The sequence below is a fragment of the Schistocerca nitens genome, chromosome 1 (assembly GCF_023898315.1).
Source record: "Schistocerca nitens isolate TAMUIC-IGC-003100 chromosome 1, iqSchNite1.1, whole genome shotgun sequence".
In the NCBI taxonomy this organism is placed as follows: Eukaryota; Metazoa; Arthropoda; class Insecta; order Orthoptera; family Acrididae; genus Schistocerca; species Schistocerca nitens.
In genome coordinates, this window is record NC_064614.1 from 894491697 (window position 1) to 894516183 (window position 24487).

At 39.3% G+C, this 24487-nt stretch overlaps 2 protein-coding genes across 2 annotated transcripts in view; one reads left to right on the forward strand and one right to left on the reverse strand.

Moving 5' to 3' along the window:
• Positions 1–13: 13 nt before the first annotated feature.
• LOC126211078 (U5 small nuclear ribonucleoprotein 40 kDa protein-like) lies at positions 14–20771 on the reverse strand. The gene is made up of 7 exons (XM_049940002.1): positions 20597–20771; positions 20302–20519; positions 19725–19914; positions 14069–14270; positions 12756–12857; positions 7081–7173; positions 14–199 (listed from the first exon to the last, which is right to left on the reverse strand). Exons 1-7 carry the CDS (start codon positions 20719–20721, stop codon positions 14–16), a joined length of 1116 nt encoding a protein of 371 aa, XP_049795959.1. The 5' UTR covers positions 20722–20771.
• A 448-nt stretch (positions 20772–21219) lies between these two features.
• LOC126192144 (telomerase-binding protein EST1A) overlaps positions 21220–24487 on the forward strand; it is a 340857-nt gene continuing 337589 nt past the window's right edge. Inside the window, exons 1-2 of the mRNA XM_049932583.1 lie at positions 21220–21281; positions 22533–23811. Of these exons, the coding sequence (XP_049788540.1) occupies positions 21233–21281; positions 22533–23811 (1328 nt within the window). The 5' untranslated portion in view covers positions 21220–21232. The remainder of the gene's footprint in view (positions 21282–22532; positions 23812–24487) is intronic.

The following is a 24487-nucleotide window of genomic DNA, read 5'->3' on the forward strand; positions in this document are numbered from 1 at the left end:
GTCAGCATTAAGCTTAAATCAGATCACACTCATAAATTTTCTTGGCTGCACAGAATGCAACTTTTAGAGGATAGCCATTCCTTGACATAGGTGCTCCCTTAACAGTTGCAAGATGACGATGTCTAGGCTTTTTGGTCCGAATCTCTCCCCAGTCCACAGAATAAACTCCCCGTGAGAATTCTTTGATGGATGCCTTTGTCTGAAGAAATGGAGTACATCATTAACACTGAAATAACTTTATCAATATTGTGTTTCTATATTAAGTAATAAAAGCAGAAAGTCTTATGTGACACACACACACACACACACACACACACACACACACACAAAAATTAAATTGACACTGTGAGAACACTTATGATTACTTGTTATGATAATACTGAATTGGAGGATATTCCAAATAACTGATTTATTTTATTTGTATCGTGTTATACTTCCAATGTGCAAGTTAAAAAAAGAAAAAAAAAGGTGATTTGACTTTGCTGCAAATCTTTGCAATTTTAGCTGAATATAGCACAGATAAGAAACATCAATACCATAACTGTAAATGTGTATAAGATATTTGAATATAATAGAGGGAAACATTCCTCGTGGGAAAAATATATCTAAAAACACAGATGATGTGACTTACCGAACGAAAGTGCTGGCAGGTCGATAGACACACAAACAAACACAAACATACACACAAAATTCAAGCTTTCGCAACAAACTGTTGCCTCATCAGGAAAGAGGGAAGGAGAGGGAAAGACGAAAGGATGTGGGTTTTAAGGGAGAGGGTAAGGAGTCATTCCAATCCCAGGAGTGGAAAGACTTACCTTAGGGGGAAAAAAGGACAGGTATACACTCGCGCACACACACACATATCCATCCGCACATACACAGACACAAGCAGACTGGTCAGCACTTTCGCTCGGTAAGTCACATCATCTGTGTTTTTAGATATATATAAGATATTTCTTAGATAAGGTAAGAGTTGTGGTATCTGACAGGCATATATGTTAAAAAAAGGGGGGGGGGGTTGTGATCTTTATGTTAATCTGGAGAGAAAAGCTGCTGGGAGGTAAAAACTCACAATCAAGAGACCGTAGGAAAAGTGCCTATTTTTTTATTTCATTGTTTTTAGATTATTATATATCTGAAAAGCAAAATTGTATTTTACAAAATAAGATTATTTAGTTGGAATTATGACTTTGATGTGACAAGATTGTGGCATGGCCTTCTTGAAAAAGCAGTTCTTGAAATTCACCTGGAATGATTAATTCTTAGAAACTTGAATCAAGATGTTCAAAACTAATTTTACTGTTAGTGGCCTTAATACAAATATATACCCTATTACTATGTCAGATAAAGGAGAGGAGGACAGGCGAGAAATTTATGAATGCTGAGAGTGACTATGATTCCCCAAATCAGTGGTATTAGGTGGTAAAATTCAATTTAGACGGTTAGTGTTTGAAGAAGCCATATACAATAGATCTATTTCTTAGAGTGTACTTAGTTCCCAAAATTAAATTTTTGCTATGTGAGCAATTTTGTGTTAGTATGTCCAGTGTAAAAACCTATGCGATGTTTAGGTCAAAGTTATTAGGCCATGTGCACCATATGATACAGAGAGTGTAAAGTTTTTCACTTGGCAAGGTGAAACTTGTTTCACTATATACTAGTTTTTTCTGGACTTCTGAAATTCGTTCATATATCTTTAGCAAATCGTAATTAGTGTACAATGCTAGAATTAGCGTATTGCTGATTTCATATTACGATGCAAATCTTTAGCAAGCAGATGTATAGCATTTTCAAATAAATAAGTAATGAAAATGACAAGGCCCTATGTAATATATAACAATTACAGTATCTGAACATCTTTTGCTTGTTTTTCAGAATCTAAAGAAAGACAAGTTAAATTGTTTTCATAGTGTCCTATGCCACTAACAGGAGTGACACAGCAATTTATTTATTTATTTATTTTTATTCAGTGGTGAACACAGCAGAATTTTCCACTCTGCGGTGATCAACAAAAAGCTCAAAAAATATACCGTATTTACTCGAATCTAAGCCGCACCTGAAAAATGAGACTCGAAATCAAGGAAAAAAATTTTCCCGAATCTAAGCCGCACCTGAAATTTGAGACTCGAAATTCAAGGGAAGAGAGAAGTTTTAGACCACACCTCCAAATCGAAACAAAGCTGGTTCATTGTAATATGAGACACAATTTAGGTCGAATGAATGACGTTACAGCTATAGTATTTTGGTTCGAGTCGTAAGCTTAGCAGTTAAGCTTCACCAGGTAGCCATTGCTATGCGTCAGGCGCTCCGTCCGTATTTATACGGGTACCCTTCCTTTTTCACGTGCTTCGTCTGGTTTGAATCGATTGCTTATTTTTCTTTGATCTGATAAGTGCCGTTCTCTTTGTTATGGGTGTTTACGTCACTCTAAGCTGAAAATGCATTATTGTAATGTGTCATGCATTGTTTGTCGCATTCTGATGATTGTTTACGACCTGTCGCCGCTTGCGGCATGGCTTGCTTTTGTGTGCCCTACTACCGCTTACAATTAAGAAAAAGAGAGGAATTGTCTCATTAGCGAAACAATGGCAAGAGACTGCTATTTGTTGTTACTTACACTGCTGCTTTCTTTGGTAATGATCAACAAGAACCAAATAATAGACTGCGTATGATAGAAGATGTTCTGAACAAGAGTTTAGCTAAAATTTTTCTCCGTTTGAAAATCTTTGCAGACGCCTCTTTTGTACATTACATTCTGCACAGAAATTAGAGTCATCTTAGATTTAAAAATCTAGGCAATTGCCGTGCTTCATTTCTGACTGTATCACTATTAGGCATACGAATATAAACATGACATGATATGTATATTCTTCCGCGTTTGCTGTTGTCTCACATTAGTTTCGTAGTTTATTAGGCAGACAGGATTTAAATGAGATAGCAGCAAACATGAAAGAATACATGGCAAAATGTTTATATTCGTATTATTTGTATGGTGAAGAGAATACTGCATGTGATTCACAATTCAAAAAAGTTCCTATTCGCAACTATCTCTTCTCACAGGGAGGAAAAAAATTCAGAATGTAGAGTTGGCCATATTGACAAACATCACGAACAGTCTTGCCAGTCGGATTTTCGTAGTACGTTGAAATGCTGCTACATTCGAAAATGAACAATATGCAATTTATATTTACTTTGTTGGATAATGTATGAAAATGCAGTGGTCGAAACTCGGGACGGAGAAAAAAAGCTCGTTTTCCACCTTTTTTTAAATTTTTTTACTGACCCAGAGGTTTTGGCGCCAGTATTTATCTTTATGCCTGCAAAGCATGCCTGTGTAGCGCTACATATTTTCGATGGCAGAAGTTGGTTGTGGCGGCACCTACCAACATTTTTCAGAACTTCCGCTTACTTTGCACTCGATTCTAAGCCGCAGGCGGTTTTTTGGATTACAAAAACCGGAAAAAAAGTGCGGCTTAGATTCGAGTAAATATGGTAAATGACCATGAACAAACATTGTCCTCTGACAACTCATGAAATCTGTAATCTGATTTGACCCATTATAAATGGTCCTGAAAGCTTGGAACTGTGAAAACAATAGGTTTGAATACAAATAATTCTTCTGCTATCAGTCATGATTTTATTTTATTTTCCACACGATGCATTTTGGGAAATGATTCCCATTTTCAAGTTCGTTTTTTGTGTTTGTTATGCCATTTCTATGTGATGATGTCGATGTGTGTGAATCTGCTTCATTTCGTTGACTTTAAGTTTCATTATGGTCCATTTGTGCAGAGTCTCACATACACTAAACATCACACACAACTTGTGTGTGATGTCTAGTGTATGTGAGACTCTGCACAAATGGACCATAAGGAAACTTAAAGTCAACAAAATGAAGCAGATTCACACACATCAACATCATCACATAGAAATGAAATAGCAAATACAAAAAACGAACTTGAAAATGGGAATCATTTCCCGAAACGCGTCCTGTGAAAAAGAAAATTGTGATTGGTTGCAGAAGAATTATTTATAAACAAACCCATCGTGAAACCTGTGTTAGAGTATGGCTTATAGCCTTGTGCAATAATATGAAGGACTTGATGAGGACTGCGTTCACAGCCTTAATGAAATTACTAAATGAAGTCATTCCACTTTAGACAGTTAAAATGTTATTTATTGTGACTCCAGTTTCGATACACAGTCATTGTCAAGCAGTATGAAAGCAGTCAGTCACCAAATAACATACACATAATTACAAAATTGACAAATGTTGAAACAAGAAAATTTCATAGCTACTTAGGTTGGACATTGTAATCCACACAATGTCATAAAGCTGCAAGATGCTACAGTGCCATGTAAATAGCACTGAAATCTTTATTTTTTGGTGTTTGTCAGTTTCGTAATTACATGTGTTTTATTTGGTGACTGACTGCTTTTAAAATGCTTGACAGTGACCATATGTCAAAATTGCAATTACAGTAAATAATACACTCCTGGAAATTGAAATAAGAACACCGTGAATTCATTGTCCCAGGAAGAGGAAACTTTATTGACACATTCCTGGGGTCAGATACATCACATGATCACACTGACAGAACCACAGGCACATAGACACAGGCAACAGAGCATGCACAATGTCGGCACTAGTACAGTGTATATCCACCTTTCGCAGCAATGCAGGCTGCCATTCTCCCATGGAGACGATCGTAGAGATGCTGGATGTAGTCCTGTGGAACGGCTTGCCATGCCATTTCCACCTGGCGCCTCAGTTGGACCAGCGTTCGTGCTGGACGTGCAGACCGCGTGAGACGATGCTTCATCCAGTCCCAAACATGCTCAATGGGGGACAGATCCGGAGATCGTGCTGGCCAGGGTAGTTGACTTACACCTTCTAGAGCACGTTGGGTGGCACGGGATACATGCGGACGTGCATTGTCCTGTTGGAACAGCAAGTTCCCTTGCCGGGCTAGGAATGGTAGAACGATGGGTTCGATGACGGTTTGGATGTACCATGCACTATTCAGTGTCCCCTCGACGATCACCAGTGGTGTACGGCCAGTGTAGGTAGGAGATCGCTCCCCACACCATGATGCCGGGTGTTGGCCCTGTGTGCCTCGGTCGTATGCAGTCCTGATTGTGGCGCTCACCTGCACGGCGCCAAACACGCATACGACCATCATTGGCACCAAGGCAGAAGCGACTCTCATCGCTGAAGACGACACGTCTCCATTCGTCCCTCCATTCACGCCTGTCGCGACACCACTGGAGGCGGGCTGCACGATGTTGCGGCGTGAGCGGAAGACGGCTTAACGGTGTGCGGGACCGTAGCCCAGCTTCATGGAGACGGTTGCGAATGGTCCTCGCCGATACCCCAGGAGCAACAGTGTCCCTAATTTGCTGGGAAGTGGCGGTGCGGTCCCCTACGGCACTGCGTAGGATCCTACGGTCTTGGCGTGCATCCGTGCGTCGCTGCGGTCCAGTCCCAGGTCGACGGGCACGTGCACCTTCCGCCGACCACTGGCGACAACATCGATGTACTGTGGAGACCTCACGCCCCACGTGTTGAGCAATTCGGCGGTACGTCCACCCGGCCTCCCGCATGCCCACTATACGCCCTCGCTCAAAGTCCGTCAACTGCACATACGTTTCACGTCCACGCTGTCGCGGCATGCTACCAGTGTTAAAGACTGCGATGGAGCTCTGTATGCCACGGCAAACTGGCTGACACTGACGGCGGCGGTGCACAAATGCTGCGCAGCTAGCGCCATTCGACGGCCAACACCGCGGTTCCTGGTGTGTCCGCTGTGCCGTGCGTGTGATCATTGCTTGTACAGCCCTCTCGCAGTGTCCGGAGCAAGTATGGTGGGCCTGACACACCGGTGTCAATGTGTTCTTTTTTCCATTTCCAGGAGTGTATTTTAACAGCTGAAGTGGACTGACTTCATTTAAAAATGAAGGAATTGGTCTCATCTTGCAAGAAGTTGTTTCATTCTTCACATGTAATAAGAGTCAAAGTTTTATAATTGCACTATGTACTTTTCTCATGCTGTGCCTTTAACTCCACTTTCATTTATTCAAATCATTCCATTATCCACCCACTCCCACCTTTTATTTGACCAGTCTTTAGTTGAAACTGCCGCAATCTCTCTCTTCTTGTTATTTTACCCTCTTCCCCCAGTCACAATTGTATCTCCTGTTCTTTTCTTTCTTTCTCTTTTTATCATCACATTTCCTAAGCTTACCGCTTTTGTATGCAGTTTGTTGTCCGTTTCATTTATCTTTCTGGTCTCTAGCCCTTATCCCTCCCATATAGCCACCCACCAATTCTTGTCTTCCATTTCCTCCCATCCATTCGTTCTCTGTAGGAATTATTCCTTATGTTATGAGAAGTATTATAATGAATTTTAATACATCTCAGTCATAGATGAGATGTTGAAAAGGAAACATACGAGCTAGGTTGATGGGAAAACACATAGAAAGAAAGAATATCTTGTAAACTAATGCAGCTTTAAAAACATGAAATACCAAAGGGTAAAGAAGAAACACACAAGTGAGGCATCTGTATATTTTTATTATAAGAAGTTTTTATCATTCACACCCTACCAATGAAGAAAGTATTTATGAAGTTCCAAATGTTGCAACCTCAATGTTGATATTCTTCATTTGCATTTCCAGCTTCATGTTTAGGGTGTTAGACTTTGATATCCTACATCTATTTAATGTAGTTTTAAGCTTCTTTTTTTGGCCTAGAATTTATTTTGTTCCCAACCTTCTCCTCTGTTACTCAGTCTTTTTGTGGAGTTATGTTAAAGAAAAAAAGGACACATAGTTACAAATCTTGTGAGTGGGTACCACAGATTTAAGAGTGCCCTCTCCCACACACATGTGCACACAATATATTTAATAGCTCCAGGAAGTTTGCATAATTTCATTTTTATAATATTTTCTTGCATGTGATTGTTTACCTTGTATTTTGACTGTTATTCCTTTGTAAGGTAATTAAGTAGATTCTAGAAGTAGCTTATCAATAGCTTCAGTGAAATATTGTTGGATTATTTGTAAGTAAAAGAAACGTACCACCATCAATCTTCGATCAACAATTCTCAGTAAATTTGGGGATGATCCTCCACAAACTATCAAGTCATTTGTTATCCATTTCCCACAGTACAGCTGTTAAAATGAAAGAAAATTACATAATATCCTCATTTTAACTATACATTTTTTCATAAAGTTATGTTAGGAAAATCAATTGCACTCTCTCTCTCTCTCTCTCTCTCTCTCTCTCTCTCTGTGTGTCTGTGTGTGTGTGTGTGTGTGTGTGTGTGTGTGTGTGAGAAATGATCCTTTTCTTCTCTCTCCCCCCCCCTCCCCCCACCTTGTCAATAGCTGTTAATTCAATAATTTTAAGGTATTAAAATCAGGCAATTTATTTAGTGTATAACAGGAACAGTAAAAAATTTTATTTACAATGCAGATCAGCTGAGAAAGCAACAGTCTCCCACCACATGAATAGTAAATATGAAGATCACACTTTCAGAACCATAAGTTCTTTAAATAATAAAGGAAGAATGTATGGGGAAATTTATAGAAGAGAGAGATATTTTGTCAAGTCTGAAGATTATTGAAGATCGGAGCGAAATAATGCATCAAAATTATAAAACAGTAGTGAGAGAAAAAACAAGGCATGCTTTGTGAGTCCACTGAGCACTCTGTAATTACAGTATCTTTCCTCCAAATTTTCCTTTTCAATCTAACAACCTGAACTAATACTGCCTCTACAAATTGCACACACTGTCTTTTGAAATATTGATGCAAGAGCCTCATGTATTACCACTGCTTACAGATTTCTCTTCAGGTCAACTGATATCCTTGGACTCGTAAACTCTGTAAAATTATTGGATGTAAATTAACCATGGAGTACCTATATTGTACTCTTGACACTATATAATTTTGACTGTGTTATATCTGACTTCATATCGCTTCGCTGTTACATTAGTCTTGTGGCAGATATTGGATTCTGGAATAATCATCAGTCATCTTTCACTTGTGAGAACTCACAGAAATGGTTTCATATCATTATTTAGAACTACATTATTATTATTATTATTATTATTATTATTATTATCTTTGAAGTGTATGCAGACACTTTACTTGCAGTAATAGTCTCCTGAGTTCATTGTTCCCTTTCCATTATTGAAGATGTCAAGTTATTTTTTTCTTTTATTTGGATCGTTTTCGCTTATTATTTCGTGTGTATCATCTCATTTCTGTGTGTTCACTTTGATATCTATAGAAATAATTTCTCAGTGAACAATGGTATGAGAAAAGACAATCAAATCACTGTATAGAAGGACAGCAGACAGACAAATAAAGAGGAATTGATGATTGCTGCTTATTTATTAAAATTATATCTTTAGCAAAGTGAATGAATGCAAAAGGATGCCTCAGATTTTCAAATCTTACAAGTTGTTAATGTTGTGATGTTAGTTTTTCACTGTAATGCGTCATTTTCCTTGGAGTCCTCAGCAACTTTCTGCTCAATCTCTGAATTATCCCACATATTTGTTTTTTAATCCTTTGCTTTCTTTTGCCAGTTGGAGACATCTTTTGTTTCTAGAATCTAGTATCACATTGCTCGTGTCTGCCTGCTAGTTTGTAAAAGTTTTGTCCAGTAAGTGCATCAGCGGAAATTTGGGATGTGATGAAAATACACACACACACACACACACACACACACACAATTTTCTTCTGTTACAATAACCCAGCTGGGGCGGCTAGGATAGGTGATGAAGAAAATGTGTAAGATATAGGTTAGGAAGACAGGAACTGAAAGGGAGATATATTGGAAAATATTGTCCCAGTGTGGAATATGTAGGTGCTGTCAGGAGAAATGGTTACTGCCGGCATAGGGAACTGAGGGACCATTGGAGGAATACCTGTAAAATAGTACAGGGGAAGATGGGAAACCTGAAGTAAGAGAAAAAGGTAAGGAAAGGACAATAGGGGTAAGGTAAGATAGCAGAAACATAGATTAGGAGAGAGATAGTGTGGCATGGGGACAGGAGTGTGACCTTTCAGGAGAAAAGGTAGAGGCAATTGGAAAACAGGGACTAGCAGAGACTGAAGCCAAGGTAGTTGGGAGGACAGAGGATTTCTGGGTGAAATATTTCTCAACTGAACCATCAGAAATGTTGATAGTGACGGATCCATTTGTATTGTGATGTGAAATGAGTCCAAGGGCCAGCTAGATCACCCAGTGGAGTTGCACACTGCTCAACGAATGTGGTCAACTTCAGTGGCTGTTTGGCAACAAATGCATTCTGGATCCGTCTGCCATCAACAGTATTTGTGAATGGTGTATGTGGGACTTTTTTTCTCAACATATTGTTAATTTTTTGCTAGTCCCTGTCCAGCCTTACATTCCTCCAATTTATGTTTTTGCGTTCACCTAACTCACCCGATATCTTCTTTTCCATATCATTCAATTTGCCCTCTATAACTTTCTAAGTATTTCTCCTTACAGTTCCTTGTGTAGGTGCCAACCATCTTGGCATCATCTTTCCTAGCCCTTCATCTCCTGTTTCCCATTCTCTCCAATCCACATCTTTGCCATGTCATCACCTGTCACTCCATCCCTGCACCTCTGTCTCTGAATATGTCTGCTGTTCCTTGTCTCTGTATTTAATGAGTAGTGATCCATCTTCACATATAATTATATTTCACTAACTTAATCACTTGCATTTTTGCAATTATTTATGGAAAACCAGTTACCATGACCTACATTATCGTACACTCAGAAACACAAGGGACGAATGATTCAAGAAACATTTGCCTTACTATTGTCATGTTACATAGCATTGAACTGGATTGACAAATAATATGCTTAGTGTTCTGATGACATGTTTTATCATTGTCATCTCTGGTGTAACATTATACAGGTTTGGTATAGGAGCAGAAACATGGATGCACACTGAGGGGGGAAAAGTTTGTCTGAAGACTGTTTTGTTGTACATGCATAGGATTTTAATAATTATGGCTCTTGAAATGTCCTGCCAGATTAAAACTGTGTACTGGATCAGGACTTGAACCAGGTATCTTTGCCTTTTGCAGGCAAGTGCTCTGCTGACTGAGCTGTTCAAGTTTGAGTCATGACTCGCCCTTACAGCCTTACTCCTACTATTACCTCATTTCCTACCTCCAAAATTTCACAGAAGTTCTCCTGTATGCCTTGTGGGATTAGCACTCAGGATATTGTGTAGATTTGACTTACCCACAGCCTCAAGGAGAGCACTTGCCTGCAAAAGGCAAAGGTCTCAGATTCAAGCCCTTATCTGGTACAGTTTTAATTGTCCAGGAAGCTTGTGTCCAGTCTGCTGCAGAATGAAATTTCTTTCTGAATTATGGCTCTTGTTTCAAGATTTGATTCAAGAAAATCATAATACTGATTTTGAATATCTGCAGGAAATGGCCTTCTCATGTTTTTATATGGATTTATCACTGTTTTGTCAGGCAAACTGATCCAATATTTGTTAGTGCTGAAGCACATTTCTGCATATTCCTGTCATCCCCTTTATCCAATGCTCTGTGCTTGGTAGCTTGCAAGCAAGTGCTGTAATGTAGTTCACTAGCTTTATTTCTAACTGTTGTGTTTACTGTTGAATATAACATGATGCTTGCATTAACTTAAATTCTAAGCATTCTCGGATATACATGTTGTAATTTATACCGTCCCAGTCCACTCTTTGTTACAGAATTTCTGGTTCTGTTAGTATCTTTGCATGTAATTCATCGTCTTATCTACATATACACTACACAGGTCACTTTACAGGGCATGACAGAGGGCGCTTTTGGCACCACTATCTTTTGTTCTTTCATTGCCCCTTGTAACACATTTCAGTTTTGAACAAGTTTTATGAACCCAACATTTAGAAAGTATCAAAATATCTCTGATCTTGTTTAAGGACATTATTATGAAAAGGATAGATTGCTACTCACCATATAGTGGAGATGCTGAGTCACAGACAGGCACAACAAAAAGACTGCTAAACAAGTAAGCTTTCAGCCAAAAGTCCTTCTTCTGAATGCCTTTTATATACAGAGTGGTCAGAAATTCCCATTACAAACTTCTAGGACTTGTAGAGGGGAGTGAGTACATTATATTTTGAATAGGAACCAATGTCCTGAAATGTCATCCAGTGAGACTACAGAGCGTCAAAGTTGCTGTGATGATGTTACAGACTTTCTAGGATGATGGAGAACGATAAATGTATTAATTTGAAGTAAGGATCCCTGTACCGGAAACGAACAAGTCAAAAGTTATAAACGGAATCCATTCTGATACCTGTGACAGTTGAATACATATACCAGTTCTTGTGTTGCGAAGAGTGTAGGGCTGGTAACTTTCATTGGTGGTAGTGTGGACAAAAACGAGAAAAAATGTCCAACAAATGTGAGCTTTAAATTGCATACCTGACCATTCGTTCATCTTCACTGATGTGAAACACATCTCCTCTACTGAGCAAGAGTTCATAGCTGTTAAGGTACAACTTGTTCATTTCCGGTACAGGGATCCTTACTTCAAATTAATACATTTATCATTCTCCATCATCCTAGAAAGTCTGTAACATCATTACGGAATCAGCTCGTGTATACGTACATTTACAGATGCCCACACCTATAACTTTGATGCTCTGTAGTCTCGTTGGATGACGTTTCCAGACATGGGTTCCTATTCAAAATACGATGTACTCACTCCCCTCTACTAGTCCTAGAAGTCTGTAATGGGAATTTCTGACCACCCTGTATATGAAAGCTTACTTGTTCAACAGCCTCTTTGTCGTGCCTGTCTGCGACTAAACATCTCCACTATGGTGAGTAGCAGTCTGTTGTTTTCAGAATATTGTCATTATTGTGTCATGGATTTTTCATTGTCTGATGATCCCATTTAGCAAACCTGTATTTTCATTTGTTATTTACTGCCTAATCAGTGGATAAATATATGTAACATTTTCTCCTGGTGGAATAAAGCTTAACTCATAAGCTGCTACTATACTTTTAAACTATAAATAAATAAACACAATGTAATCAGTCAGTAAACATTAATTCTTCATTTATGATGTGTTTTGAAGACCGCACTCCATCAAAATGTTGTTTACAGCTCTACAGGATTCCTCACAGGAAAGGAACAATACAGTTTGAAAAGAGTGAGTTTATTAAGTTCAAATGCAGAGCTCTTGACAGTCAGGTTCCCAGGACTGCAGAAATTTCAACATTTTTGCATTCCTGGAGCAAAGCTGCTGAACTAAAAACCAAAACTGTCCCCTGACTGTGGAACAAAGCCTCCAAAACATGCTGTAAATAAATAATTAAAGTCTGATGACTAGTTGTGCTGTGTTTATTTATTTATAACAACACCTGTATAAAGCCAATATAAATGAAAGACCTTCTCATTTTCCAGTAAAACAGAAATGTATGCTATTGAATTTTGCACATAATTTAGGAGTAAATGAGGTTACTCACCAAATAGCAGAAGTGATGAGTTGTTGACTGGGACAAATAAAAGGGAATGTGCCTGTTGACAACTCAATGTTTCTATTATTCAGTGAGTGGTCTCCTTTACTCCTAAGTTATTTATGTTTTGCCAGAAGGTTCCTCACTATTGCTAACATTTTGTATATTCATATAGGTGAAGGAAATACATTCTTATAGCTGTGAATTGTAGCAACAATTTAATTTAGCAGGTAATATTTTACCATTGCATTTTGCAAGTCCGGTTGGCTGTTGGTGATTAACTTTCCGGAAGTGTAATCCCACAGTTGCAAAGGATTTTCTTTCTGCCAGCAACATGTCAATATCTAGAAGATACATTGAGAATCATACAGCAAGAATTATTTATCAATTATTTGGTATTCCATATTGCAAACATTACTAATAAAACATAGATTTTCTTTAACTACTAATCAAGATAAATATGCCAGCATGATTGCAAAAGTTTCTAAGATGTCAGACATTGTAATGACTGCTTTGAACAAATATGCTTTAGAAGACTTAAAATAGGCCTCCAGTTAGTTGTCGGATGGTCTACTATGGAAAAAAAAACCATGGGGGTGGGGGAAAATAAAGACAAAACAAATTATCATACGATAAGACTATTAATTTCATCTTTATCAACCTTTGATGGTGTGTTCAGCATGGGGAGACAAAATGTTATAACAGTAACACATATTAGACCAAGGCTTAATTCCCATGTAACAAAAATCACAAAGGTTGTAAAAACCCAGATGTTTCAACTGGACACAATTTGATCAAAACCAATTTGTTATGTCTAAAAATGTATTTCAATCCATCAGGAATTATAATCCAAACTGCTAAAAACTGTTTTTCACAATTAACATGTTGAGTTTATAACAGATATCACAGTTCCCATTACACTGAGTAAATCAAGTGTTTGTACAAAGGTTACAAAATATTAAAAAAGCAGCACAAAAGAGAGTACTCTTAGATGAGCAATGATAAGAAGTATATTACAGAATTTGTAGGTGCTATCTGTCAGAACCAAGGGAATCATTCATCAAACGAGGAGAGAAATAAATCTAAAAAGGTGCAGGGAGTGGTTTGCTTCACCAATGGATTTAGCAGTATGGAATTCAGTAAGCTTGTTTATTCTGTAGGCTAGGTGCTCTTGATTACTGGCTTCTTCACCAAACACTTTCTCCTGACCTCTATGCTTCAGTGTTGGTACACATAGAAACCCGTTCATAAACAAACACATTGTTCTCTCCCATGTTGTGCAGTGAAGATACATGAAGATTTTTTAAAATAAGATGTGTTTATTTGATTTCATAATTTCTCCATCTGCACATGAAACTGGCGGCAGTGTTTGCATGTCTGCTTCACAATTTCTAATTTTTGCTCTTTCCTCGATGTGATGGGTTAATGCCTCTAAGATTAAAACATTGTGTGTTCTTTTACTTCTGCCAATGCTCTGCACACCTGCAGTCAAGTTTTGATTTTCTTGTGCTATCAATATTACTAGTATTCAAAATCAAACTTAGTGTTGGCTCACTTCATTTCCATCTATACTAATATCAAGTCCATCACCGCAAACATGTGCTCCAAAAAGGTATCGGATAGAATGTGGCTGTCGCATATCCCAGAACTGAACTGTACTGTCCCATCCTCCAGTTATAAACTCGTAGTTTAGCTGAGGATGGAAGCGGGCAGCAAATATTCGTGAAGTATGTCCATCCATGTAGATAGGTGACTCACTGCAAAAATAGATAAATGTTAGTTAAAAATTGTCTTTAATTTTAGCTGCTACAGTGAATGTTAATCACAGCATATGTTTGTACTATTCCATGGATACCCTGCAGTTTTCATCATGATATGGAAATTAAATAGCTTTATTCTAGAGAGATCAAGACTCATTATCACTATTTGATAGGCAAAAGTGTTAACTGTAAATATTTCTGCTGTAGATAGTATAAAATTTTCTTCAAGGCAGAGACATAAAATTGCAAAGTATTGATAATGAAACTTCTTTGCAGATAAAAACTATGTAGTGGACTAGGAATCAAAACCAGAGCCTTGCTTTTGTTCACAACTGTTAACCCTCCTCCCCCACAAGTCTTCCCAAACTCCTTTATTAATAGTGTCAGCCTCAAATAAATTACTACATTTTGGAAGACAGTATCTAAGTACTGCTCCATGGTACCAAAAACAACTTTCAATTTGAGGAAACTGTAAAATTATGGGACAAAATTGCTGGGCAACTGCTGATAGACACATATATAAAACTACACAAAACTACCATAGCTTTTGGAACAATTAGTTTCTTCCTTGGGAGGGATAGACTGGGAAGCTTAAGAAGGAAGGACATGTCACTCAGACTCCAGGATGAGAAGATCCCCTCTTACTGAGATCTGTGAGACTTTTCCTTCCTTTTTAATCTTCCCCATTATATCCACCTCTTTCCTCCCCAAGGAAGGAACTAATAGTTCCAAAATCTACTTTTATACACTCCTGGAAATTGAAATAAGAACACCGTGAATTCATTGTCCCAGGAAGGGGAAACTTTATTGACACATTCCTGGGGTCAGATACATCACATGATCACACTGACAGAACCACAGGCACATAGACACAGGCAACAGAGCATGCACAATGTCGGCACTAGTACAGTGTATATCCACCTTTCGCAGCAATGCAGGCTGCTATTCTCCCATGGAGACGATCGTAGAGATGCTGGATGTAGTCCTGTGGAACGGCTTGCCATGCCATTTCCACCTGGCGCCTCAGTTGGACCAGCGTTCGTGCTGGACGTGCAGACCGCGTGAGACGATGCTTCATCCAGTCCCAAACATGCTCAATGGGGGACAGATCCGGAGATCGTGCTGGCCAGGGTAGTTGACTTACACCTTCTAGAGCACGTTGGGTGGCACGGGATACATGCGGACGTGCATTGTCCTGTTGGAACAGCAAGTTCCCTTGCCGGTCTAGGAATGGTAGAACGATGGGTTCGATGACGGTTTGGATGTACCGTGCACTATTCAGTGTCCCCTCGACAATCACCAGTGGTGTACGGCCAGTGTAGGAGATCACTCCCCACACCATGATGCTGGGTGTTGGCCCTGTGTGCCTCGGTCGTATGCAGTCCTGATTGTGGCGCTCACCTGCACGGCGCCAAACACGCATACGACCATCATTGGCACCAAGGCAGAAGCGACTCTCATCGCTGAAGACGACACGTCTCCATTCGTCCCTCCATTCAAGCCTGTCGCGACACCACTGGAGGCGGGCTGCACGATGTTGGGGCGTGAGCGGAAGATGGCCTAACGGTGTGCGGGACCGTAGCCCAGCTTCATGGAGACGGTTGCGAATGGTCCTCGCCGATACCCCAGGAGCAACAGTGTCCCTAATTTGCTGGGAAGTGGCGGTGCGGTCCCCTACGGCACTGCGTAGGATCCTACGGTCTTGGCGTGCATCCGTGCGTCACTGCGGTCCAGTCCCAGGTCGACGAGCACGTGCACCTTCCGCCGACCACTGGCGACAACATCGATGTACTGTGGAGACCTCACGCCCCACGTGTTGAGCAATTCGGCGGTATGTCCACCCGGCCTCCCGCATGCCCACTATACGCCCTCGCTCAAAGTCCGTCAACTGCACATACGTTTCACGTCCACGCTGTCGTGGCATGATACCAGTGTTAAAGACTGCGATGGAGCTCTGTATGCCACGGCAAACTGGCTGACACTGACGGCGGCGGTGCACAAATGCTGCGCAGCTAGCGCCATTCGACGGCCAACACCGCGGTTCCTGGTGTGTCCGCTGTGCCGTGCGTGTGATCATTGCTTGTACAGCCCTCTCGCAGTGTCCGGAGCAAGTATGGTGGGTCTGACACACCGGTGTCAATGTGTTCTTTTTTCCATTTCCAGGAGTGTATAAGTATCTGTTGGTAGCGATAAAAATTTCATTTCCTTTAAGTAAGGATTGGCCAACAATTCTGTCTCATGATTTTATAGTTTAAGACATCATTATGTGGGTCTAAATGCTTGCTAAAGTATGAAGAAGCAAACAGTTGCATAAAACATGACCAGTAGAAGCACTATAACAATGTAACAATATGTCTAAAATAAAATTTCTAATAGACTAATGGTGAAATTAGAGAATACTGGAGTGTACGTCATCAGTCTATTTCCCAAAGAAAATCTCCAGAATACAATTTATTGTGACATACAAGTACAGATCACCGCAGAACAATATGTAACACTGATCAAAACTGTGAATTTTTATTAGGGATAATGAGGTACAAATCTAATCTACATTCATGCACCTGCTTATACAGGTTGATTTTTTTCCACCGTGTACACACTCTAGGGGTTGATCAATGAGAGGATACAGGACAAAAAAGGCCTAATGAACTCATGTCTGGAAATGCATGGTTACCATGCTAGAGAAATTTATTCAATCATGCTTCTTTATAGAGATTGTGGTCTAATACGCACTGTGCCATGCAGCCACAGTTACAGTATGTGTTGAAAATGGTTTCCATGTGCCTCAACACAAGCCTGTAAATGCTGTAGCATGTTCACTCACACACATTCACATCATCCAGGCTGCTTCTGAACAGTGTCAAAGGCTGCATGAATATGCTGCTCCAGTGTCTCCACATCTGGAAGGGGCTCTGCATAAACAATGCCTTTGAGATGGCCCCATAACCAGAAATTTCATGGGTTGAGATCCAGTGAATGAGCAGGCCATGAAACTGGACCTCCTCGTCCAATCCCTTGACCAGGGAAGTCACAATTGAGATGCATCCAGATGTTAATGGTGAAGTGGGCTGGAGCACCATCATGCAGCAGCCACATAACCATTCAAATCATCAATGGCACTTTTTCCAGCAGGGGAGGCAAAGTCACCCACAAGAAACGCTGCTAGTTCCAGCCTCTTAGGTGACATGGAAGGAAGACTGGTCTCAAGATATGGTCCCCAATTCTCCTGGCCCACACATTCCAATGGCACTGATGCTGATGATTTGCAGTCACTATACCATGGGGTTTCCCCATACTATCCCACAGAAGACTGTTATGAAAGTTAAAGATACCACTCCACGTAAAGGTTGTCTCATCTGTGAATAGGATGGATGACACAAATCCCGGAATTGTGGTTGCCTGGTGAAGGAACTGGTGACAAAACTGTTTGTGATGTGGAAAGTCTGTTGCTAGTAAGTCCTACACACGCTAAGTGACAAGGGTTGTAATTATTGTCACGGTGAATGTTCCACATGGTTGTCTGACTTACCTTGTACTGGTGGGCCAACTGCCTGGTACTGACATGGCAGTCGCCTTCCACAGTATTGATCGATTACGCAATACATCACACAAATCTTAAGGCTGTAAATTCAGCTAAATACTTAGGGATTACAATTACAAATAACTCAAAGTCGAATGATCAATAGATAATGCTGTGGGTAGAGCAAACCAAAGACTGCAATTCATTGGCAGAACACTTAGAAGGTGCAACAGGTCTACTAACGAGACTGCCCTGTTCTGGAGTGTTAGTGCACTGGCGGAACAAGTGAATTGGAGTGGCAATCATTAAAACAAAGATGTTTTTCGTTGTGACGGGATCTTCTCATGAAATTTAAATCACCAGTTTTCTCATCCGATTGCAAAAACATTCTGTTGGCACCCACCTACATAGGTAGAAATGATCATCATGATAAAATAAGAGGAATCAGGGCTTGCACAGAAAAATTTAAGTGTTCGTTTTTCCAGTGCACCGTTCGAGAGTGGAATGGTAGAGAGACAGCTTGAAGGTGGTTCATTGAACCCTCTGCCAGGTACTTTATTGTGAATAGCAGAGTAATCACATAGATATAGATGAATCACATTTTCCTCCAAGTCTGGTGTCCAAACATTTTGGGTACATCTTTCATGAGTTCCTGCTTCCTGAAACGATCCTGTCTCAGACAAACAGTGAAACACTGTTGCAAATATTGAATGCTGTGGTTATTCTCAGTGGGGATAGGTCTCCTGATACAACCATGCTGCCTGTCACTCATTGCCATTTGCCTTTCTGTAAGTAAACATCATGTCGGCAAGCTCTCGATTAAAATATAGAACCATTGTGTGCAATGCTGTATCACATCCACTACAAACTGAGTGTCAGCAAGAGAAGTGAATTGGACACAACTTTACCAATTACTACAGTGGAGAGGGCGCTAGGGCAGGATTTATGAGGAACAGTACCACCCTCTAGGAGGGAACCATGCATACTGTAACTGTGGTCTAACACAGCGAATATTAGACTACAGTCTCTGAAACATAGTATGACTGAACCAATGGTCTCTAGCATGGAAACCCCGCATTTCCGGACACAAGTTCATTAGACATATTTTGTTCCGTATTCTCTCACTGATCAATCTCTTTGGAGCATGCAGGAAAAAATTGCCGATATTTTTGAACTATAATGTCATATAGGGTTGAACTATTCCTATACCAACAAAGCTGCATGTTGTTCTCGCTCATGAACTCTTCAACAGAGTTACTGCTCCAAGTGTAACAAACATGATGTTGGCAAGACATTAGACCCTATCCATATTCAGCAACGGATCTGTTTTCTCAGAAGTTTAAAGGAGGTGGTGTAGTTTTTAAGATGCATGGTCCATATTCAGAATGATCATAAAAAAGGAAGAACAAGATAAGAGTACTGATACTTGATAAATTACACTTCGCTGATTCTATATTGTTTGTCTGAACTGGCATAATTATATTTCTTTGTAGCAGAGGAGTTTGTCTGTCCCAATTATGGTAATGATCTATTTAACTACAAACAAAATAAAGCAAGTCAACTACTACTAATAATAACTGATGTAGCATTTGGATATAATTATTAGAGCTGCTTTAGCCGTGTGCTTCTTTACTTGTTCTATATCCAGAAAGATTCTGAGAAAACCTATGACTGAATGGATAATAAAGAAATGTTTTCTGATTTTCCATTGCTACAATGTGTGATTACAAATAGAGATACTTAACAATGTTTGTGCCTAATATTTGGGAAAATGCTTTTAAATAAAATAATAGTAACATAACTATTGTCACATACAACTATAAACAAGCACACTGCTTTCTTGGCTTTACATTAATTTGTATACATAATTTTTACAGCAAAAAATCCAACTTTTCATTAAAAACATTCACAGAAATTTCTGATGTACTAACCTGGCCTGGAAAAACATTTCTTGTTTTTTTGTTTCTTCATCATATAAAAATACTTTTGCATCATCACCAACAGTAACAAATTTTGGTTTGCTGTGATGATATGCTAGGCCAAGTGTAATTCTGTGCTCTGGAATTGTGTAAATGCAATCGTTCTTGTTGTAGTCCCAACATTTAACACGTCCATCTACATCTATGAATTGTTGACACAAATAGTATTAGCAACTTGGCCAAAATGCTCTTTTTGTACTTATTACTTACATTCTACAAGTGTAAAGCAATGGAACTTGAGTCAATTTAAAACCTAAGTCTTGCTTGTCTCATAGATGATAACAGTGACGCGTTTCAGTTTCTGAAGAAAGTCCTTTACAAAATTATCAAAATGCAATACTTCCCGTAACACTAAAAACTCTTATAAATATCTCATTTTAACTGGATGTATATACCAAACAATAAGATGGGTTCATAATTATTATGTATTCCTCAGACTATCTTGCTGACTTCAAATATTAGCTTTACAAATTGTTCGTTGAAAACAGATTTTTTTACCATTACTTGTAACATACTGTTTGATTCTTACAAGTGGCAGTGATTGTTCTTCTATTTCCTGTGTCTTGATAAAGTCGGTGTTTAAGATCTGTAATTGGGGAACCAGATTGTCTTATATCATCATCTGTGAGGAAATATTTCTTCCCTTGGTGTGAGCTAAAAATGCCTATCTGACCATCATTAAATCCAGCAGCTATATATTCAGATGCTGGTGTGTACTTTACACACAACAACTCTTTTTTGAGTTGCCTGTAAAGAGAAGAAATTGTTCAAGCTATCATTCATATTAGTTGGGCCGTAAGATCTGTCCTATAATTGTTACTTACATCGTGTGAGAGATCACTATCTCTCCATCAACAGCTGGTTCTGGTTCTGGCTGGGTTCTGTAAGTCGAACGGATTGAGGAAAACGTCCTTCCAGGGGCAAATACTTGTTTTCTAGTAAAATCCATTATATTTTAGAAAATAATAATTTAAGTTTACGAGTTACAATTTATTTATTGATATAATGTAGTCGGTAGTCTCGCAACCTGTGTATCAGGAAAGAAGGTATAACGCTTACATATATCGATCACGAATAAAAATTTTGCAACGAACATTTAGATTGCGCTAATTCAGTTTCATTGCGGAAAGGGTGAACCGCCCACTATTTACATCTCCGCTTTTACAAGACATTCAGAGGCGCCAGTCAATGAATTACTGGTGTTGTTATATCAGCCTGCCTTAAAATCAAATGCATTTCAGCTACGTGATGAAGTAACCATGGTGTTTCATAACTTCGATCTGTCAATAAATTGGCGCTCTGTACGAAAAATTTGAATTCCCGGTAGGGAATTTCACAGTCGAAACGAAAACACTCTCCACTTAGTTGATTGGCAATCACCATGGTTCTGCGTATTTTCGACTATCGATAGTGCTCTGCGCTTGGCAGGCTATACTCTTGGTTATGGCAAGTAAAGCATCATGGCGAATATCGACAAAGGACGCAATAAATGGGAAAATGCTTCGCAAGGTAAGTAAATTTGTAGAACTGTGTTGTTGTTTATAACAGTTGTAACAATAGTAAACGATTAGTTGAAATTTAAGCGTTTGTGTATCAGTGACGATCAGATCATTGCAATTCGTTATTGTGTATGACGGATTTGGGTATGAAAACATAGGAAAACTAATCAGTCGCTGGGCTGCATCAACTGCGATTTGAATAGTTAACACTTTTTTGCGTAACCAAATCGTCTTTCTCAATGCTTCCCTTGTTACATATCTTAGATGAGAGAGCTGTACACGACAATATCCATGCAATTGAGAATGTTTGGTTATGTCGTACGGTGGTTGTTGTTAATTCTCATTTATACTTGGATAGTTGCGCATCCCAAACCACCATGTACTGTGTTTTACTCATTTGAGCTTCAAATGTGGTGGAACACGTGCAACTTGATTTTCAAGTAATTGAACGAAATGGTTTACATGCATGTATTCTGTAGGGGTCCAAAAGGAATAGTGTTATATCAGCAGCGTGAAGTTAATTTCTGAAGCCACTTTCACCTGTATCGCATCACGCGACTAATCTCTAGTAAAAGTTGCATAACCAAACAAAACGAAACATATACATCTTAAGGCTGAAGAAATTTTTTATCACTCATACCAAACAATTACAAATGTGTACAGCAAATTTCAGTTAAAGGTAAACCTGTATTCACGACATTAATTCTTATTCTTTTCTTGAATTGCAATAGATGTGTGTGTATAATAGTGCACCACAGTTGCATCTGTAAAGTGGAACTACATTTTTAATTTGTATCCATTGAAGTCATACACTATTAATTGTGTTCTTGTTCTTCAATAGGGCGCTGTCAATTCCTTTCGAACAGATGTTTGATAGTATACAACCTCCATTGAACAGGTTGATGCACATAAACTTAGATGAGGTTCATATACCTGTAAACACCCCCCCCCCCTCCCCCCAAGTCGAGAACCATTTTGTGATGAAATTTATTTTCATTAATATTAGATTATTTGTTTGTACAACAAAGTACATTGAAATTATTAAGTTACATGTATATATTTAAGATGTCACATGAGAATAGAGCATCATTGGTGATACAACTTTGAGATAATCTCAATAATATTGTAACACCTTATAAATTTTAAAGTTTGATCTATTTTATGTCATTTATACAATTAACTTTACTTACATAATCGGTTTTTATTTTATTCAGTTAATATATATTCTGCTCACACTACATTAAAGAAACTTTTGTTTTAGATGAGTTACATGATATGAGGTACAAGGAGGACACAAAAACTGGACGGAGGGGAAAACCACAAGTAGAGATCTACCGTCCAGGAAGTGGTCCGCTTCGGAAAACTGGACAGGGTGAAGATGATTTGCTGGGTGCCGACGACAACCACAAGATAAAGTCTTCCACAGAAAATCTGCATCTTTCAAACGCTTACGACAACATGAAGTATGATTCTAGAAGACTTAGTTTTTCTTCTTCACAGGAACAGTTGGATAAATCTTTCAAGCCAAACAGTGACCGTAGTGAGCACATAAATTCTGTTAGAAATCCTAGAGACTTAAATAAAATTACTGAAAGAATTGGTAATCTTAATATATCTCAAAATCAATCCGGTAATAGATCCAGGAGAAACAGTTTGGATCATTCCTCATCCTCAGATCCAAAAACCTTGGGTGGAGAAGCAAAAAGGAAACTGAAGAAACCAGAACAAGCAATTTATGTGCCAAAGCCGTTAGCCCAAGCATATGCAGAGAGAGATTTATCCAACAAGTCTCCTGTGGATGTGAATGACAAAATTGTTTCTAATAGCACAAAAGAAGAAAACTGGGATAATGAACTTCAACAGCGTGATCGGTTTAGTGATGCAACATGTGATAGTTGGGAGCGTGATAGTGTTTATGGCCGCAGAGACAGTATTAGACGGAATGGCAAATTTGAAAACGGTCGGCGTGTTGGTCAACGCCCTGCTCCACAATGTGATTGGAGAGCTGCAAATCGTGAACTACGACAGACTTCAGAACCCCCGGCTTCTCGTTGGGGCGACAGGAAACCTCCTTCAGGACGACGGGGCAGTAAGGATAGGCCTCACTTTGAAGGTGGAAATCTACCTCCTAGGTTTCAGAAACTGAGATCTGCTGAAAATGGTGGAACGTCTTATGGATCAGTCGCTGCCACATACACCCACCCACAGCCACAACAGGAACATGCTACAGTGCCTCCTTGTTCTTCTCAGCAGTATTGGTCTCACACATTACCTCACACAAAAGGACGTGGTCGCCTGAGACCTGAGGAAGTAGAACGTTTTTCACGCTCTTTAACACCTGATCGTTTAACACCTAGTCAAGTCTTCTACAGGACTCCGAGCCAGGAAAATGTGGCACCTTTGCAACCTCCCACGCAGCCTTTTGCTTCAAGAGGAATCACTCAGCCTCCAGCATGGCTAGAACGCACAAACTGTACTCCTCCTCCACCATCACCACCTGTTAGTGCCCATGCACCTTCTTTGGGATTGCCACGCTTCAGGTAAGCCAACAGCTTATGAAAGTTTGCAGTTAGTGTGATATTGGAAACGTACCCCTCCTCAGAAATCTTGGTTGTAGTGTCAGACTAATACGTAGTGTAGGCTGAGATCGAGGTAAGGTTAAAAGTGATAACTACGTTGGGGGTTTGCAAAACCAATGATGTTAAAGCCGAAGAAAGGTTATAGCATCTCTGACATAGCCTGATGTTTGTCTGTGCCATATTTAACACTCTTTTCATCACAAGAACGAAAAGTACAAGGTAAATTCAGAAAATGTAGGCTACATTAGATAATGGACATGCATTATATGTAAACTATAAAAACTGCAAGTGTGTTCTACTATATAATTTTTTGACAGATTTGTTTTGTGTATTTATTAGTTTTGTGAATGAGCCTTTACACCACATTAGATGTAATCCATGGATTCCATTGTGTGTTGCCTAGGATGAGAAGAGGGATCAAAGGTGTAATTTTTATTTAAGTTTGAAACAAGGGCATGACATGAAACTGTGAAATATTATTGTATTACAGTGCTAATCAACATTATTTGCTGTGTAAGATTGACACAGTTACATACCTCAAGCGGTGGTGATTGTAAGTGTTACATACTGACAGCCCCCTCCCCAACACCCTCCACCCATCCACCCACCCATCCATTGAACATTTTTGTAGGTTACT

Coding starts and splice junctions, on each gene's coding strand:
- LOC126211078 (XM_049940002.1), bottom strand. CDS start 20,721: ATGGATTTTACTAGAAAACAAGTATTTGCCCCTGGAAGGACGTTTTCC. Junction 19,915..20,301: donor AAGAACAATCACTGCCACTT/GTAAGAATCAAA, acceptor AACAATTCATAG/ATGTAGATGGACGTGTTAAA. Junction 7,174..12,755: donor CGGACTTGCAAAATGCAATG/GTAAAATATTAC, acceptor TCATTTTAACAG/CTGTACTGTGGGAAATGGAT.